This window comes from Bombus flavifrons, chromosome 12 (genome assembly GCF_040668555.2).
Source record: "Bombus flavifrons isolate JBK064 chromosome 12, iyBomFlav1_principal, whole genome shotgun sequence".
NCBI classification, from domain to species: domain Eukaryota; kingdom Metazoa; phylum Arthropoda; class Insecta; order Hymenoptera; family Apidae; genus Bombus; species Bombus flavifrons.
In genome coordinates, this window is record NC_138453.1 from 4,640,848 (window position 1) to 4,660,674 (window position 19,827).

A 19,827-nucleotide genomic window follows, 5' to 3' on the forward strand; every position below is an offset into this window, starting at 1 on the left:
ACGTGTTACTTTTGCAGAAAGTTCTTTAATTGATATTTTCCCAAAAGTATGATAACACGGCGATTCCACAGACACGTCTTAATAACATGGCTTCATAAATTTGCTCCACGCGAAAATTATGTCTGGAACATGAGATCAATAGAGGAATATAACCTTGCTAAAGTTTTGTTTTGGACTCGATACTTAATTGAGAACATAAATACCACAGTATGGTTCTAAACAAGCGATCGTTTAGAACAGCGGGTGAAAACTTTCGACAATATCCCCACCATTTTCGAATTATTATCTGCGTGAGCGTGGTTTATTACTTGCTCTAGTTCGAAAGCTGTAAGAAAAAATATGTAAGTAGCGCTTGATAACTTCGCGGTTGAATTTTAATTAATTTCGTTGTAACTTTTGCAGACTCTTTTAGACATGCAAAACCTGGTTGCTTTTTTATAAAATTTCTATCAGTTATACCGAAATTATTATCAAAATCAAAACATTCAACAATTTTTTATGAAAAATAAATTCTTAAAAAATTTTTAATTTACGGTGCACATGTAATAATTTCGAATAAATTTCAGATAAAATTTAATACCTAGTGCTCTGGTATATCTTAACGAGTATACAAATCCTATTAGAGAGTTAATACCAACAACTACGATTAGTTTTCTTTGTGATAAGCAAATGAATCGTAATTCTATGTTCTTGTCCGTTTGAACGACTGATGTTCAACGATAACCCAGATTGCTGCCTCAACTAAACTGTCCAACCCACACGCCCATGTGACATATACGAATGCAGTCAGTACGCCCACTGTTTGATAGTTAGGTCGTTTTACTCATTCATCATTACGAATTCAAGCCACAATATCCCGTAATGTATAATCTGATTATTTTAAAATAAGTTGGAAAAGATTTGTATGTGAGAAAACTAACTTGCTATTACTTTATGTCACTTGAAAGTTATCAATCAACTCAATTATAAAACCATTTTTTATACTAATAAACACACTGACGTTTATTAAGACATTTATATTTATAAAGACATTTACTTTTTTTCACTTTCTATCTTGTGTTTCATATCTTATCATATTAAATAACGTATATAACATTAGGAATTATAAAAAAATATATTGTTATATAAGCAAGAAATAATTCCGCTAACAGAAAAATTCTGACCAGTTAGATCAAAGACTATTATCTAGAATGATTTAAATCAGTAAAAAAACCGCCGTTTCATTTTAGCAACATCAGTGCATCAACCGCTGTATCAGCGCAAACGATTAGAGGCCATGGAATATATCATCGTCAGAAATGTCCAAAACCGAACCTTCGTTTCCTAAGCGATAGTATACGCTACGACTACTAAGGATCGATCAGTTCAACAGGCGAGTCGGCCGATTAATCAACAGAGACACACCTGATCTGTTCATCAGTTAACTTCAGACCTTCAGACTTAATTAATCACAAAATGGATTTCTCGCGTTGGTTTCTCCCATATTTTTGCGAAAGACGTTCTTCGCGACTATTGAAGATGACGTGACGAGTGCTAATCATCGTGTTTAATGAATCCTTACTATGATGTGAAAAATGGTTATGAGATTTAAATTACTGACTCAACGTGAACTGAGTTTCTTTTTTTTTTTTTCTTTAAAAAAGAGATGGCTAGAAATTTATAAATAAAAAATCGTGGAAATTAGGGAAAATTAACTAAAATTAAAGTATGAAATTGGAATACATTACTGTAGGGGCCCATGACCGTAAGGAAAGTTCCAGGGTTGAAACATATGTGTTGGCCACATTGCCCGCGAAACGATGTCCGAGGACAGGACATTGTAGGAGACTAAATCCTGGGACTTACTAAAAAAACCCATGAACCTTCGAACAGAAAATTTATTGTTTTGTTGCTTACGGATTTTTCCATCCCCACCTCGGAGGAAAACTCTCTCTTCCGAAGATCTCGGCACCCTATAAAAAGGGAAACGAGGCACACTAAATCGACGCGCACTCGACATCGAATTAAACATTGTTAAAGTTAAACACTACAGTAATATAATAACACCCAACACGTCCTACAGCTCATTACTTTACGATTATGAGCACAGTAAAACTTCATTGCTATTAATTAAAGCAATAATAGGGTGCAGTATATTACATTGTACAATTGGCGCATACTTCCTTTTTCTCTTATGTATGACATTTTTACATGTTTTATGAAAGAAAGAAATTTTTATGCTTTAATTTAATGGCCAAGAAAGGATACAGCAATGAAAAAATGCCGTATCATATATAATTTCAAGGGATAATAGAAGAATAAAAATAATACTTTTTCGCCAAAGCATTGTTCGTTGAAAATTTATGAAGCTTATTTAATGAATATTTCGATTCTTTTACTTTAGTCTATGCACGCTGAATAACGAATGATGAATCAGCAGATACAGAAGAACTGATATTGTAGTTAATACGTTGAGCGTTAGACTGCGGATTTTTATGCATTTGACGTTTTCAGGAAATTTGAAAGTATAAAATTGCATAAAATGCATATTATGTAAAAAATTGTATAAAATGCCCAAAATATAGCGCTTTCTATAGTACGTAAGTGGCCAAAACAATTTTCTACTTTTTTTAATTACATTCTAAAAAATATGAATTTGCATAAAAATCCGCAGTATACTACGCAGTATACGCGTCACCCGCCTTCAGTAACAGTAAAGTCACGACATTACCGTGGAAAGTCGTCCACGCCCGACATCTTAAACCTTTGAGTGTCCGCTAAAATTATCAGAAACCTAAAACCCTAATATTGATCGAAGAACATCCATCTCCTCGCGCTCAAATACGCTAAATCTCTTTCGAAAGAACCGCAGAAAAGAAAATGCGGTAACGCGATAACGAGCAGATAAACTCTAGAAGCAACACGGTACTCTTTCGCACAAACACCGATGCTGGGCCTGCGTATCAAGAAAATTTGCATCGTCGTTGTTAGAAACGTTGTTAAATTATAAGAAAACGCACGCGCGTAATACTTGCAGTAATGCTAAATCCATTAAATAATATATGTAGTAGAGGATATGCGCAATAACAAAACTGAAATTGTTGCGTTAGGATAAAACCATGATCAAACTTGCACAGAAACTTTTAAATAATTTGCAACGACGACTATACACTGTATAGCAACTGTGAGCAACTTCTTGATGTAAGCTACCATATGGATGTCTGACCAACCACACACTTCTGCCATTTCTTCAAAGTCTTCTACCCACCGATTTATACTCAGCAGATCATCCCCGCTGAATTTCTCTAACGAGTCCTCTACGTCTTTGAGGCTCAACGTCGAACCAACACATGCCTTTCAATAATATTCATCACAGTCCTGGTACACCCTTCGCGTACCTCTCTTGTATTCTCTTACGTTTTTTCCATCGTCTTCATCCTCACTTTCGTCGTCGCTCTCTTCTTCCGACGGTGTATTGTTTCCATTCATGGCCGCCTGTAACCGTGCGCGTAGTTCAGTTTTTCTTTCCGTTACTTTTAACCCCAAACTAGCGAGGCGTTCTCTCAACTCCTTCGTCCTCAGCTTCTCGAGGTCTTCGTCCCCCTTTTGATTACGCTCAGCTCTCTGCCCGCTCCTTAGGTCTCGCTGGTTTGTTAATTCTTCACCGCACTTCGATCCCTTCGGCCAGCCTTGCACGCTCGGTTCAACCTGGCAATCAACACTGACTTCGCACCAGATATAGGCAAATTCATCTGTGAGAGCTTACTCCTCAATTCCTCCAGCGTCAAATCCTCTTCACTTGACAATCGTTCGTCCTCAACGTTTCCCATTTTTATTATTTTTTCTTAACACTACACGAACTTCAACGTTCAACGATATCGTCTTTTATCGCACCGCTCACCGGCAAATTCAAAACTAGCACGAATAGTTCTGCTATACGTTTCGCTTTCTGTCTTGTTCAATCCCGGCACGAGCCCCCAATTATAGTATCGTAAATATAGTAATAATTAGCTTAGTTTATTAATAAGAAATGGATTAAACAGAAAACAATTGTTATTTAACATGAACTAATCGTGACAACGTATTATAATTAATTAACAACTCTCGTCAACACAAATTCAACTCTCTCTCAACAACGCTAACAACACTATCTTGACAACGCAATCCGCACTCTCTGGCTTCTCAACTCATACTGCCGTTAATTCGTTTATGTCTCTTAGCAACCCTTTGTATTTTGTCTGATATCTTTTGTTTAAGCCCCATCATGCATACGCTCAGCAACCGCTTGTTTACAATTCGCACGACACCCCTCGCCCACGAGGGGCCCCTGGGCCCCTCGTCCACGATACTACAGTGGTATCGTAAATATAATATTGTGATTTATTTACAATGGAATGAATGGATTGTACAGATGTTGAATAAACAGAAAACGATGGTTGTTTAACATGAACTAATCGTAATAACGTACTATAATTTAGACAATTCAATAGTTAATTTGCAACTCTCGTCACCACGGATCCAACGCTCTCTCTCTCTCTCTCTCTCTCTCACGCGGACCTCACTCTCTTGACAACGCTAGTGTTACGTAAACTTGAGGGTTGGATGACGAAATATAGGTCATCCCATAAGTTCGTGCCGACTTTTGTGTATGCATTTCATGTGTCGATTTATAAACATACGGCGATAAGGGACCAATGCACTTGAGCTTAGCTGATCGAGAATAGGCTAGAGCAGATTTTCGTGGGTATAAGATCGTAATATACTAAATACAGTGACTTTTAACAGTAAAAAATCATGAGTGAAATGCGTATCCATTTTCGACATCTCATGTTATATGAATTTCGGAAAGGAAGTTCTGTAACAATTGCCACGAAAAACATATGTGCTGTTTACGGAGAAAATGCGCTTTCATCTCGCACCTGTAGGAAGTGGTTTCAACGTTTTAGAGCTGGAAATTTCTGTTTAGAAGACGAGGAATGCTCCGGGCGTCCTCCTCAGACAGACGAAGATAAAATTCGGGATCTTGTTGAAAAATCACGAAGTTTGACAGTTCAAGAGATGTCAAATGTTCTGAAAATACCTAAAATAACGATTCATAGGTGTTTAAAAAAAATGGGGATGGTGTCAAAGTTGAACGTTTGGATGCCCCATGAACTTACGGAACGGAACCGTTTTGAACGAACGACAGCGTGCATGTCATTACTTGCGCGTAATAAACATGAGCCGTTCCTTAAACGCCTGGTAACTGGTGATGAAAAGTGGATACTTTACCCTGAACGGAAACGTAGCTGGTCCCAACGAAATCAGCCACCTGAACGCTGTGCAAAACCAGGGTTACATCCACGTAAAGTTCTTTTGTGTGTATGGTGGGATTATAAAGGAATACTCTATTTTGAACTTTTATCTAGTGGTGATACCATTAATTCAGACAAATATTGCATTCAGTTAGAAAAATTAAGGGAAGCGCTAGCTGAAAAACGACCAGGTTTAGTGAATAGGAACGTTATCTTCCATCACAACGCTAGACCGCATGTCGCGAAAAGCGTTACAAAAAAATTGTCTGAATTTAATTGGGAAATTTTACCACATCCCCCATATTCCCCAGACATTGCCCCATCTGATTACCACCTGTTCAGAGCATTACAACACTTTTTAGTAGGTAAAAAATTTGAAAATATTGACATTCTCAAAAATAGCTTAGAAAATTATTTTAAAGAAAAACAAGAGAACTTTTATCGAGACGGAATAATGGCCCTACCAGAAAAATGGGAAGAAGTTGTACAACGAGAGTGGGATTATATTTTTTCATGAAACTGAAAGGTATGTAAACAATCTTAACATATATAACCGCTCGAAAAACGGCACGAACTTATGGGCTGAGTCGTAACACAACTATTAATTTTGTTTTAATTAAACTTTATTATGAATTCAGCAATCACAATGGAATACACACTGAATTAACATAAATCACAATTCACTCCAACCACGTTATGTAAAACTTAGTTACCCTGATACGTCAAGTACGTGACTGTTATAAGGGTAGAGACCGGTAAAAATATGTTGACTATTCTAAGGATACAGAATAAGTGAAGTTTTACTGACGATCCTGTGTCTGAGGAAAGCTAGGGGTGGGTGTGTCTAAGGACACGGGACTATCGGATTTGTTGATGACAATTTTGGTTAAGGAAGTGAGGGCAGTAGACACCGTCTCCGATTGGATAATAAGACGGTTGGTGGACCAGGAAGGGTTTTAGCCGCCCTCGTGAGAAAGTTGCTAACGGAACATACCAGACGTGAGGAAAACCAACTTTCCATGTTAACCCGTAGTAAACAATAAACGTAAAAGGAAACCTAAGACAAGAGATACTCACTTGGTCTGAAGGACCTTAACTATGAAAATTCCAAGACCCCTGGTGGGTACTTAAGACTATTGAGGATACGCGCCAAGGATGTGCAAATATCTGGGCGCCATCCTGCCTGTGGTATGTGGCCTGGTCTCTGATGTGAATTGACGTTACACTAGCAACACTATCTCGACAACGCAACTCGCACTCTCTGACTTCTCGAATCACACTCTCTGGCTTCTCCACTGACACTGACTGTTCTAGCATCCCTTTGTCTTTTCTTAGGCTCACCACGCACGTGTTCCGCAACCACTCGTGGCCAGGGTCACGTAGGCCTTTTCTACGAAACTATTCAATTGAAGAACCGACGACACATTGATAGGCCCGACGGCGCCTCGGCTCTCGCGACACGGTTCATGGTTTACTCGATATCTCTTAGGCCTTTAGTCCACGATACTACAATACACTGTATATGTATGAAGTATACACACTGTATACTTTAAGCATCTTCAAGTCGTATTTCTCCACGGTTTCTCGATGGTTTCTAGGCAATGGGATTAATATTATATCCATCAGCGATTGGAACTTTCGTTAACTCCGTGGAGGCTACTTCGTATTCACTATACTATTTTAATGGAGCGCGCAACTTATAAAACACAACCACCTTTGCAACACATTTACACCACATAATATCAACAACAGGAACCCCAAATGCCATACGGACGAGGATGCGCAAACCACTAGTACCTCAACTAACAAACACTACACCATACCTAAAACAACAGCACAAGAAATTAGAAACATAATCGAGAAAACAAAAAATAATAAAGCACCAGGAATCGACTTAATCAATGGTAAAATCTTGAAAAACCTTCCGCCAAAAGCGGTAAGACTAATGACAATAATATTCAATGCAATACTAAGAATCTAATACTTTCCTAAACTATGGAAACTGGCACAGATCATAATGTTACCTAAACCAGGCAAAGACCCACACCAAACTACATCTTACAAACCAATATCACTACTTCGTGTGTTTTCCAAAATGCAAGAGAAAATAATATACGACCGCATAAAACTAATAATAGAGAAGGAAAAGTTAATACCAGATCACCAATTTGGATTCAGAAATAAACACTCCATTATAGAGCAAATGCACAGGCTCATTAACGAAATAATACTAGCATTAGAAAACAAAGAATACTGTACAGCCCTCTTTATGGACATAGAGAAAGCATTTGACAAAATAAACTACGAAAGCCTACTACAAACAATCAGGAAACAATTCCCGGAGCAAATATACCAATTAATAAAATCTTACTTAAGCAGCAGAACTTTCGTAATAAAAATCAAGGACACATACTCTGAAGTCAAAGACATCAAGGCAGGGGTTCCGCAAGGAAGTGTCTTAGGACCAATACTATACACACTACACACGGCTAACATACCAACAACTACCAATAGCAAAATACTGACATTCGCGGACGACACAGCTGTACTAGTCAGGCACACTAACCCAGAAACAGCAGTCAAATTGCTGCAAGAACATATCACGAAAATAGAAAAGTGACTGCAAGATAAACAAATAAAAGCAAACCCCGATAAATGCAACCATATTACATTCACACTGTGAAAACAGACACCACCAAACATCCTACTGAACGACACGCACATACCGCAAACAAGGCAAGTCAAATACCTAGGTCTCCACCTAGAAACACAACTCACATGGAAACAGCATACTAAATCAATAACAGACAAAATACAGACAACAAGGAGACAAATGCATTGTCTAACAAGTCGAAAATCCAAATTAAGCATAGAAAATAAATTAAAAATATACAAAACGATCATAAAATCAATCTGGACGTACGGAATACCACTATGGGGGACAGCAGCAATGAGCCATATAAACAAAATAGAGACAGTACAAGCTAAAATTCTTAGAACAATAGTAAAGCCCCATAGTACGTTAGAAACGAGGATATACGGAAGGACCTGGGAATACCAACGGTCAAAGAGGAAATTAGCTGACACGCAGGAAAATATAAAGAAAGAATAGGAACACACCCAAACCGGCTAGCTGTGGAAACGATCAACACCTCAAACATGGATAGAAGACTGAAAAGGAAACACCCAGCAGACCTCACAAAGGACACAACCTAAAAAACACGAAGATGGTATCCGACTGGGGGTAGCCACCCACATGATAATCTAACAGCTAAAAAATTCTTCCAAATGTCCAAACTGGACAAATTGTGAATGTAACCAATTAAATAAAAATAAAAAAAAAAATTAAAAAACTTATAAAACTGTGTTGCTTCCTCGGCAGTGACTTACGATCATTAACTAACCTCTTGCCGCGCGATTGTTTTTGTCGATTGTATTTATCGGAGATAGCTGTAAATAGCTTCGATATCTGAGGGAAAGGAAACGTTATTACAATGACGTATTTTATGTAATTTCCTTGTAGTTTTTGAAGATATATTTGAAGATTAATTCTTCTTTTTACAAACTATGTCTTTATGAAGGATATTCTCGCTGAAGATAACTATTCAGAACTTGGATATTTGATAAACGAAAATAGAGAATGTTCCCCTAATTTCATACATTTCATGTGATTTCTTCTTCTTCAAACAAATCTAGCTTTTAATGTTGCAATAATTGGAAGATTAATTCGTCTTTTTGTGAACTATGATTTTATGTTCGTTGAAGATAGTTATAAATAGCTTGGATATTTGATAAACGAAAAGATATCTATATTTTATGCAATTTGTCTTCAAACAAATGTGATTTGGAACTATGATAACATAAACGAAAAAATATTGATACTTTGATTATCGAGATGGTTCATCGGATTGCCTACATTGATTAGAGCTAACACCAATTTAGCAGATCGACTATGTCTATTTTTAGAAGAAGAATTCTAGCGTGCATTAGAGCAATTTTCCTACGATAAAAGTAAAATTGGGAATTAGTGACCTCGATCCCAATGGACATCTCTCCAATGCATTCGATAGCTAAAATTTTGCAGAAGATTGGGTATTCTCAATTTCGCTGAACAACTTGAGAGTCTTAATTTGATAGCACTCGATGTCTTCTCCAATTAGTATAAATCCCAAAAGAAAATTCAATATTTTTTAATACCACAACCAATCACATTTTCCCTTCATATAAACACAATATAAAAGCGTAATATAATATAATATAATATTTAATATGATAACGTATAATAATAAACTATAGAGAAAAAATCATCTTTTCTATGTAATAAAATATATGCAATCGGGTACAAAAATAAGCGGACTGGTAGTGGAAATTGCTATGAATAAAGTTTCGATAAATATGGCCATTTTCACACCAAAATGTAAATATTTATTTGTTTCATTTATTTACTAAATAATGTATGTTCTATGTGGGCATATGATAATTAAATCTTAAGTATACATGTATATGTATATATGTATAGTAACATTGTCCACTTATTTTGGTCGCCGACTGTATAATAACAGATTTCAATTAACATTTCCTATTTAAATCCCATTATAACACGTTCATTATATTTCAGCTTCACAATGACACCAGTTTTCACAATTCTACGAAAACCTATCGAAGAGCAATTTATCTTTCGAAGCATAACAAATTCTACAATTACGATTAATCAAGGGTCCAAATAATAGAAGCGTAACAGCGTTTCTAGCTACTTGTGCCACAACTTCGATCAAAGTTTCAACTTCCTCCGTTGTTTCTTAGACTTTGTACAATCCTCTTTGTAAACAACGTTTCCCACAATTTGTCGAAATGCTTGGGCAACTATTTATCAATGACTAAATCGTACATAAAACTCCTGTTTACGCTTCATCTTCCAAGTTTCGACTTGTTATGGACTCAGTTAACGCCGAAATGTTTCTCGACCGTTTGCAAACTCTGTAGAATGTTGACATGTCGGAGTTGGTCCGCAAACAATGCCACAGGACCTCGATTAATGATCACAACGTGAAACAAACTGGTCTAAAAAGTATTTATGATATGTTTTGGTCTCTTTAGTATGTAAAGTAAAAAAAAAATAGTTTCATAATTGATCGTAAAGCAGAAAATAATTGGTTCTGTGTTTTAATATTGGTTCTGTATTTTAATATAAAAATAATAATTGTAATGTAAGTTTCATAGCAATTGTGCAACCGTATCTTGATTTTGTGCATGAATTATTGAATTTCTAGTACGGCGTTGCATTTTATGAGGTATTATGGTACCCATAGATTTTGCGAGTATTCTACAAATTACACAAATACCAGGATTTCTGAATGATGGATACCTTCTCCTCAGAAGCTTCCATGTTTCGAGCGCCCTTACTCTAAGAATGTTACGTTAGGCTACCGAAAAAGGATTAGTATATAAGAACGTTAAATACTTAATATATTAAGATCTAATGCAATATTTTATTTACAACTTCTTTTACGGTCAATTTATTTTATTAAATTCTGCCCATTAACATTATAGTTAAAATAAATCGAATATAAATAGAAAGATAATAAATCGAATGCACTGTTTATTTATTTGTAATTTACAAATCATGGAAATTTTCTTCCAGTAATATTATATTTATCTAAATTTTATTTATTATCTCACTGCTTAGACTTTAGTGAATTACATTTTTCAACATATCTTTTAATCTTAATTTTTCAATCTTTCATTCAAGGAGAAGTGTAACTAAGAGTTTTCGAAGATGATAACGCATTAACAATTATATTGTTAAAGAGGCATAACGATGAGTTAGATACACACGACAACGAGATTTAATTTCTAACAAGGTCGTCGTACGATACAATAGCTGCTAGTAACTTTATTGCCCAAAAGGGACAGATTCAACAATAGAGCAAATATATTGAAACCCTGCGATGTAAATTACAGGATAGCCTGTACGTGATCGTATCAATCACCTGGTCCATTAACGTTGTCCAGAGACTTTCCCATTCAATGTACAACATTGGCACACGTCGAACACGAGTATGTCTGGAACACTGTTTAGATAAAGATATATTTTATGCGAGTGATTTATGAGGATCAACACACAGGTGTTGAAACTGCGATAGCCTGCAATAAAATTGAGGGCAATGATTTTAAAATTTACTGTTACATTGCGTCGGACACGTTCAAAGCGTTACACGCAATAACGTGAAAATAAAAATGTGGTTAGATAAAGAAGAGAAAGTTTTTTCATAAAAGTTTCCCACGTAAACCAGAGGGGCAGGTAAGACTGAAAGTTGTGCAATTTTGATCTGTTAGGAAGTTAAGTCAGTTGGTTTGGAAGTAGAGTTAACCAAATGAGCGAGACTTATTTTCGTAAGTAAACCTCATTCTCGTTCTCCTTTCATCCCAAGTCTTTCGTTTTAATGTGAGCTACGCACGAAGCGTTTCGTTTCTTAAAGAAATTTCTGCCTTTCCGTGTTCTTCCCTTTCCCTGCAAGTATCTAAATTAATCCTTCCCAAAGGAATTCCCCGTACGTCGTGCCCATTTTGTCGTGTTTTGCTTCGATAAACTAAGACTACCGTGTAATAATAATAAATATGTAGACGTTTAAGACGATATCTGACACAAAGCGGGTCATTTCCTGTTAGCCCAGATTTGATTACGTAATATTAAAACAAAGAAACGTGTATATTAATTGAATAGAGAACTTGAATAAGGCTTCAAAGCACGTTTGCCATATATTGGGAAAAAGCGATTTTTAAGATACACTGCTGCAGGAGTTTAAGATACCTATCGTGCTTCTTGTGTTTAATATTAAATCGCCTTCTCACGAAATATCTGCAACCTGTGGATATTAGAATGGTCAACAAGGATTGTAGAAGTACTTAGTAGTACTTTACTGTTAATTCAACTTTGACAAAAATTTACTATAGCATCTTATTCGAGGTTTCCGTACAATTTTATTCTTTTCGCTGTTCTTGAAAATCCTTTTCAATTTCTCGCCAATATATAAAGGTTCTTAGAAATAACAAACTTTTCTACACTGTTTTATATCTTTCTTACATAAACAATTAAATAAACAAAATTAAGAATCCTTCTGCGAGTAAATAGCACAACTGACAATGAGTTAAAAATGTTATATGTCAATATATTCAGAATAACGTAATTCTTTACATATTTATAATATTTTTATCTATAATATTTTAATTATTTATATTATTATAAAATAAACTGTTTTTAATATTTTACGGGTATAATCTATTAAGAATAGCAAAATACAAATAAATTCTTCATTCGAGCAATTTTTGCCCAGGCCTAGAAAAAAGACCTGAAACATTCGTAGCCTGAGAAACGACATCAAAGGACGTATATTCGGCCAAATTTGATGTAACTCGTTCCGACATTCGGTGATTACGTCCACTAGCGCTTTTGAGGGAAACGAGACAAATTTCCTGACCACATTTCACGACTGTGACTCTCCCTCTAATAATATCCTTACTCGAACACGATTTAAGGATATAAAGAAAGGCAGAGAAATGAAAAATAAATAAACCTCCATTTCTTACTTCGAAAAGAATGTGACAAATAACCGGGGAAAAATTTTACAATCAAAGATAGTATTTTATTGGATGCAAAGAATGCGGTAAAAATGAAAAAAAGTGAGAACAAACAAAAAAACTGAGCAATAGGAGATAAATTACAGTGCTGGCGATGACAAAATAGAAGCTCTGTTCCTTATACTGGTAGAAGCGAAACGAATTTTAATAGTAGATTTCACAATGGCGCCATCCATTCTGGAAACATCGATGCTTCATCGATTGAAGGATAGAATAAAAATGAAAAGAAAATAGAAACAAGAGGGAAGGCGATTAGGAAAGGAAATCATCGTGCTCGAGATGATAAAATGGAAGTTCCGCTTCTTAGTTCGATAATAGCATCCCCTTCGAGGTAATCGCCTTTGTTCTTGGACCCTGAGTAAGTTGAATAGCGTTCCTTATCGAAGATCTTATTCCTGCTATACTTTTGTCATACCATTGCTATACCATTCTATCGAATAAATCGAAACGATGGATCGATAAGGAAGGTCTTCAAAGGAAAACAAAAACCAGTCTACGTCAAATCTAGATTCATTTTTTACCGGACTGCCTTTGAGGGATCGAGGAAACACACCGAATAATATGTCAAAGAACAGACTAATTAGTCTGGTATTACCATTCTTTGGGATGACAATTATTCCACTAATAACCTTTCTTCTTACCCTAATTAGCTCGTTATTAAACAATACTCGTATCAAATTATAGTGAAAGTGTAATTATAATGAATGTATTCGTGTCTCAATTCGGTGGAATATCGTTTTCTTCCTAACGTATTGTCAAAAGAAAAGAAAGAGACTCAGTAAAAGTGTTGTAGTATAAGATAAACAAAGTCGAAAAAATGTCACTTTCAAATTGCCTCGCAACCGTTTTTACCTCCATCTTCCAATCTCTTTCTCTCTCTCTCTCTCTTTCTCAGGAAATTTATTTTCATTGACTCTTTCTTATTTTGCCATTCACAAAGAGACTTCTTCACGATACATAAAGAGGCTGTACTTTAATGTGAGCTGAACGTAATTTCATGTATAAAGTTATTGAGTTCCACTGAAATATTGTACGTTAAATCACAATAAAGCAAAATTTTTTGAAAGCATGATTCTGGTCTGCAAAGAGACTGAGAAAGCGATACAGTTGCGCTGCTTATCCTCAAAGTAGATGTAGATCCTCAAAGTACAAGAAATGGTACCTAACATGCATAAAAGGAAAATCTAGAGGAAACTGATATAAGTGTATTTACTTTATCTACATATACTACTATCCTATATTGCTATACATGTATATGTGTATAGTACTGCGGTTTGATATTTGAAATTATAGAAATCTTTTTAAAGTTTGAAAGTTTAACTTTATCTACAATTTCCTCGAGCTAAAGATTTTGCCACTTTCTCCACTTCCCTTCTGTGTCTTTAAGTTACTTATTAAGCTTGCTTTTGTAATAGAAATTACAGTTGTAATTCAACAGAGACAAAACGTATTCGCACTAAAGTTTAGTTTGACCTTCAATTTCAGATTCAATTCTCCAAACACAAATTGAATTACTCAACAGCGTGTTACAACAATGAACAGTCAACGTTTATTTACTTACGTAGCTATTAAAGAAATCATGAGGCAAGAAATTAATAAGATGGTGATTAGAACAGAAGTTCCAGAAGCTAGTCTTCTCTCTGCCAACACTTGGGAACGATGATCGCTAATGATGTCTGCGTGTTGGTATTGAATTTCCAGATTGCTCGTTGCATGCCACGATCTTTCGTGCTATGTCAAATATTAACTCAACACGCGAACCTTTAACGCAGGAACACGCGCTGCAAGGTAAATCAATTCGATTTGGCAAAATCAGTCGAATTCTATGATAAATTTCCAGCAATAATTTAACCGAATGAGACACGGTGATTAGAGCGTTCCAAGGATGAGAAGAGATTAATTTAAAAGATAAAACTACTTACTTTCAGTACTAAAATTATCAATCTTGCAAAACATGGCAGATTTTAGATATTTTAAAAATATTACAATTACTAAAATAAAAATATTCAAATAATCGAAGCCTTTCATATAATTTCCCATTTTCTCCTTTATATCTGAAGACAAACGAAACGATTCGACAGCTTAACACAAAACAGCGTTTCATTGAAACGATAGAAACGCATGTATCGATTTTACGTTCGATTTTTAATCACCGTCATAACACGCGCGCCGCAAATCCCAATAAATGGAATGCAAATGCTAAATCATGCAACAAAGAACAGCTGTTTCATGCAACTGCCAGAGATACAAACGATAGAAAGAGAACAGGAGGGATTAACAGGGTTGCAATAAAACTCAAACGATAGCCGATTTTCAAATAGGAAATTGATACGTTCCGCGCATTCCTCGTTGTATTATACTGCCAAAGATCCAATGTTGCCGATTTAGTTGATATTTAAAAATTTGTTTTCACGTGCCGAAATCCACATCAAACAAGTGAAAACAGTGCTCAAAATATTTTCTGGTATATGTTGCAAATTAATAATAATTTCAATTTTCGGCTATTAGATATTTATCAAAATTTTTCTTCGATAGAAATTTGGTAGTTTCAGACAACTCAAAAGGAAACAGGTCACGCCGACTTCTGTATTACCACGAGAATGTTCTGCGAGATAGCATTCGACTTACAGTCCAGTTAGCATCTATATGCCGTAATTATTAACGACGCATAAACTTGCTGCAGGTTCTCTGTTATTCAGTAGCAGCGTTTACCGCACGACCTCTCCACAGGTTACACATTGAGCTACGCGTATCGTGTAATAATTAAGCGTGAAATTAGCGGTGAGTATGAAGGCGCTGAGAGCTACCTTGGGTATCACTCATAGTTGTCCGTTTGCGGTTTGAGGAATTACTTCAGTTTTGGATAATATTTGGAGATGCAGCGGCACAATAAATGTAAGGATAGAATAGAGAATGCTCAAAATATTAATAAAATAATATTACATACACTAATTATATATTAATAATTACAGTATATTAATGATTTTCAAAGGATTCACATTATAATAATTTTCTGCCTTTTCAGTTTGATGAATTGTCGTAGTTTGGAATGATATATTTAGAGAATTAAAGGTATGGATAATAAACATAATGCAATTGAGGAATAAAAATAGCTGAATAAAATATTAATAAGATATTATTCTATATGAATAATTTCAAAAATATTGATATCACAATTTTCTATTCTTTGTGCCTTCCCATCTTTCCGTTTAATTTATTGAAAAATAAAAACGGAAGGAAATCTATATTTTGAAATGGAGAAAATAGATGAAACAGTAACAATCGCAAATTACAACATATCCGTCGATATACATCGAACGTGATATCTGCCCTTAAACGGGAAATCGAAAACTCGAATGTTTTATCTGAGCTTCGTGGATTATACACGAATAACATTCAACACAAAAGTTGGAACGATGGCGAGTGTACTGAGCGCAAACAAATTGGAGGCTAGAAAGTGCTATTTCAACGTTGGAGAGATGTGGAGATAAAAGGATACCGCCATCCTAGATTAAACCAATTTTCGATACTCCGCATCATCGTAGAAAAAAAGGGGAGGGATTCAGGAACAAGGAAATAAAAGAGATTTTATTCACATAGGGGGAAATAAATCCCGGTTTTCGCGATTGAACAGACTGATTCACGAAATAAATTGTATCAAATTTCATTTATCATAGACTACGATTTTGGTTGGAAGAGAAACTCAGTTTGGTCACGTTTCGACTATAGCTTTCGTTTCATTGTTATCTCGTTAAACTGGATATTTCTCGAGGGAATATGAAATAAAAATGAAATATCCTAGATATTCCTTTGTGTCTTCTCAAAATTACAATACCTTTAATTTCCGATGGAAAATTTTGTCTAGAAAATTTATTTTGTGCTGGTTGTAACATTGTTCGAGGAAAGTTTTGAGAGTTAAGTAACAAAATGTAAGTTTGTTTCTCGACTGTTTCGACACTTAAGAATTACATGAATTTCGAGCTCTTAAGTATAGTAGTAAGTTCTAGAGTGTACTTGTCGAAACTGTAGAAACTATTTAAGCCTATTCTCAGGCATTGTACGATATAGCGTAACAAAATTTTCATCGAGATTTTTCAAAAACCAGTTGATGAACTTTTAACTTATCATATAGATTATAGATTATCTCTATGGTTCATTCATTATGAAAATGATTTATGATGTAGTTCTTGAAAGAATATGCGACACGTATTTTTCTTTACGTGCTTTCTTGTTATTAGAAAATTATTACAAATTAATTATTAGAAATTATTTGAAAAACAGTTGGACTATAACAGTTTCTCGTTTTAAACAAGAAATTCAGCCATGAACTGCACAAATTATTTAAAAAAATACATTGGAATTTTGATTTCTAACATAACAACAAAAATTATTACATTCGTGTTCCTTTTAATTCCACGTGAAATAAAAACATTAAGCATGCGTGATCTTAAAAAAATTGTATGAATTCCAAAAATCGATGAAAAAGTTCTACTTTAAGATAAGAAGCTGGATCAAAGAAAAGTCCAAAGATCTTTCTAGTGATTTTCTTTAACATCGTTTCAATCAATTAAATTGTCCGTGTTATGGTATAATCCATTTTTCTAAAATAGAGATCTCTATTGAATCATATAAAAAGTGTTTATTTGCGTTCAAATAATCCGCTGATATGAAACGCCAGTCTAATATAAGCATGTCGCTCGAACCCAACTACGCAAGTTCCGTATAATAGTTTTGCTCGACAAACAGACAACCCTCGTTGTAGTTCGATCTTACATGTTAAACAGCATAATGTGGTATCTGCCTTATACTAGACTCGATTCCCTTATCGTCTTCAGTGTAATATTAATTCTGAGGTTGTGTGAAAGTTGTACAACACTGACAAAATGGCTTTCAATAGATGTAGTGTGTATAAGCATTAATCTAAACCACTATAGGATAAATCAAAATTAATATAAAAAACCTCGACAGGAGTAAATTGTACTATGATATTTTGGCTAACTAACGTGAGGCTACTGTAGCAGCTCCTTGGCTAATTTCTATTTCAATTAGACAGTGGGTATTTATGTAAATTTATATTTTGTTTAAAAAAAATTAAGGAGGTAGTAACCTAAATTAAATATAGATTTATTAATTTAAAATATAGATTATAATTTAATTTAAAATATAGAAATTAAATATAGATTGTTTAATTTAATTAATTTTATATTTAAATATAGATTTGTTTCGCTCCCTATATATTACAACTGATAATTTGGATTATTTTACGTATTTTTACATATTATAAATTCTACTAGGTTGTCCGAAAAGTGTCTTTCTTTCGCAAACGTGTTTTTTACAACAGTGCACCTTCATACAAACGTGAAACCAAGTCTGTGAAATGTAGCGGTGTTTATCTCAACAGAACAAAATGGATCGTACGTTATGCGACAAAATAATATAAAGCAAAAAACGTCGTGCGTCTATTATTTTCTCATAAAACGAAAGAAACTTTTCGGACAACCTAATATATACTTTTGCACGGTTGAATTTCCTATAAATACATAAACGTCCGCAATCTAATAATAAATATTGCCGTAGTAAAAGAAAGATTTTCAAAAAATGGTAATCTCCATCACAAAATCAATGATTCGTTTAATTAAATATCGAAATCAACGCAATGAAATCCAAATGGACAGCTTCTTTCACAGAATGTCGGTATTCGGTAATAGGATTCACGCGAAGCTCTGCATAATCGGCTTTAGGTATTCGTGAAGAAACGCAACACGAGTCATGTTAATCTGGCCAAGCAACGAATGTCTTCGAGCCGCTACGTGTCGATTCACGTGCTCGTAACTGGATATCGAATCAGCCGTTTTCAATACGCCTTCCATTTACGCGAGAAAACCCGATTCGATTCCGTACCCTCTTGCTTCGATTTACATCTGTTGCGCCATCACAGATGGTTTCTTCCCGTAGGCATTTTGCAATGTGAGCAGCTATTTTACGTAACCGGTAAGCCGATTCTTACGTCGGATTCATCATTACAAACGGGGTTGCGTTTTATTGAAATGCTTTCAGAAAGAATGCCGCCATTGTGAACGTTAGGATTGCGTTAGCAAAGGAATGTATGGAGATCCGAGTGTAAATATTGAAAGATAGGCAGAGATGAGTTTAAGTAGAAAAATATAAGAAACATGAAAATTTAAACGGATATTATTTTATTTTATTTATCATTAGATTATTTTATTCAAGTATATATTTATTATGATTTATTATCTTATTCGATTATCAGTTCTTTACCAGTATTTATGAAAATATGAATTTGCATAAATATTCCTAGTCTAATTATAACGTTTGAAACTAATCTCTTCCGCTAGGAATTGGAGAAAAATAATTTCAATTTTGTCTCTCCTGCGAACAGCTTTTTTCTATTTTTGGATGTAAGAATGTTCAAGTAATTCAATTTGATTTCTCAGTATTTACACAAAAATATTACAAATTATTAAATAAAATATTCTTAATATTATTAAATTTTTGCTATACATGATATAAATGTATAAATAATAAGATACAATATTATCGCGAAAATTTATGATTTTATCGATCAAGATATTGACATGACATTACGATTGAAAGGCACCAGTTACACCAACATGCGTTTCAATCGTTCAAAAAGGAATTTATAAGTCCCCTAATCGACTCGATGGAGGAGAAATTAGTTCCAATGAGTGCACAGAGGAAACAGGAACGTTTGAGATACCTCGATAAAATGGTCCATTAAAAGTTTGATGACAGACCAAAAACAAAATATGCAAATATTTGCTCCGGTTGTTTTATCAAGATCGATCTTACCATAATCATTCCTTCACTACAAACATGTAAATGATGATAAAATGATGATCAAAGAGAGCTTTTGTACAATATAGAACAAACTGTA

General features: G+C 34.7%; 2 protein-coding genes and 1 long non-coding RNA gene across 3 annotated transcripts in view; 2 read left to right on the forward strand and 1 right to left on the reverse strand.

Annotated features, from left to right (window-relative positions):
- The window catches only part of LOC138185787 (metabotropic glutamate receptor 1-like), a 50,044-nt gene extending 35,192 nt beyond the window's left edge, over nucleotides 1–14,852 (forward strand). Inside the window, exon 3 of the mRNA XM_069124984.1 lies at nucleotides 14,397–14,852. Coding sequence (XP_068981085.1) covers nucleotides 14,397–14,449 — 53 coding nt within the window. The 3' untranslated portion in view covers nucleotides 14,450–14,852. The remainder of the gene's footprint in view (nucleotides 1–14,396) is intronic.
- Nucleotides 1–19,827, forward strand: part of Glurb (metabotropic glutamate receptor B) — a 323,110-nt gene that overhangs the window by 220,183 nt on the left and 83,100 nt on the right. The gene's annotated exons all lie outside the window — the stretch shown is intronic.
- LOC138185788 (uncharacterized) overlaps nucleotides 1–19,827 on the reverse strand; it is a 273,806-nt gene that overhangs the window by 206,412 nt on the left and 47,567 nt on the right. The gene's annotated exons all lie outside the window — the stretch shown is intronic.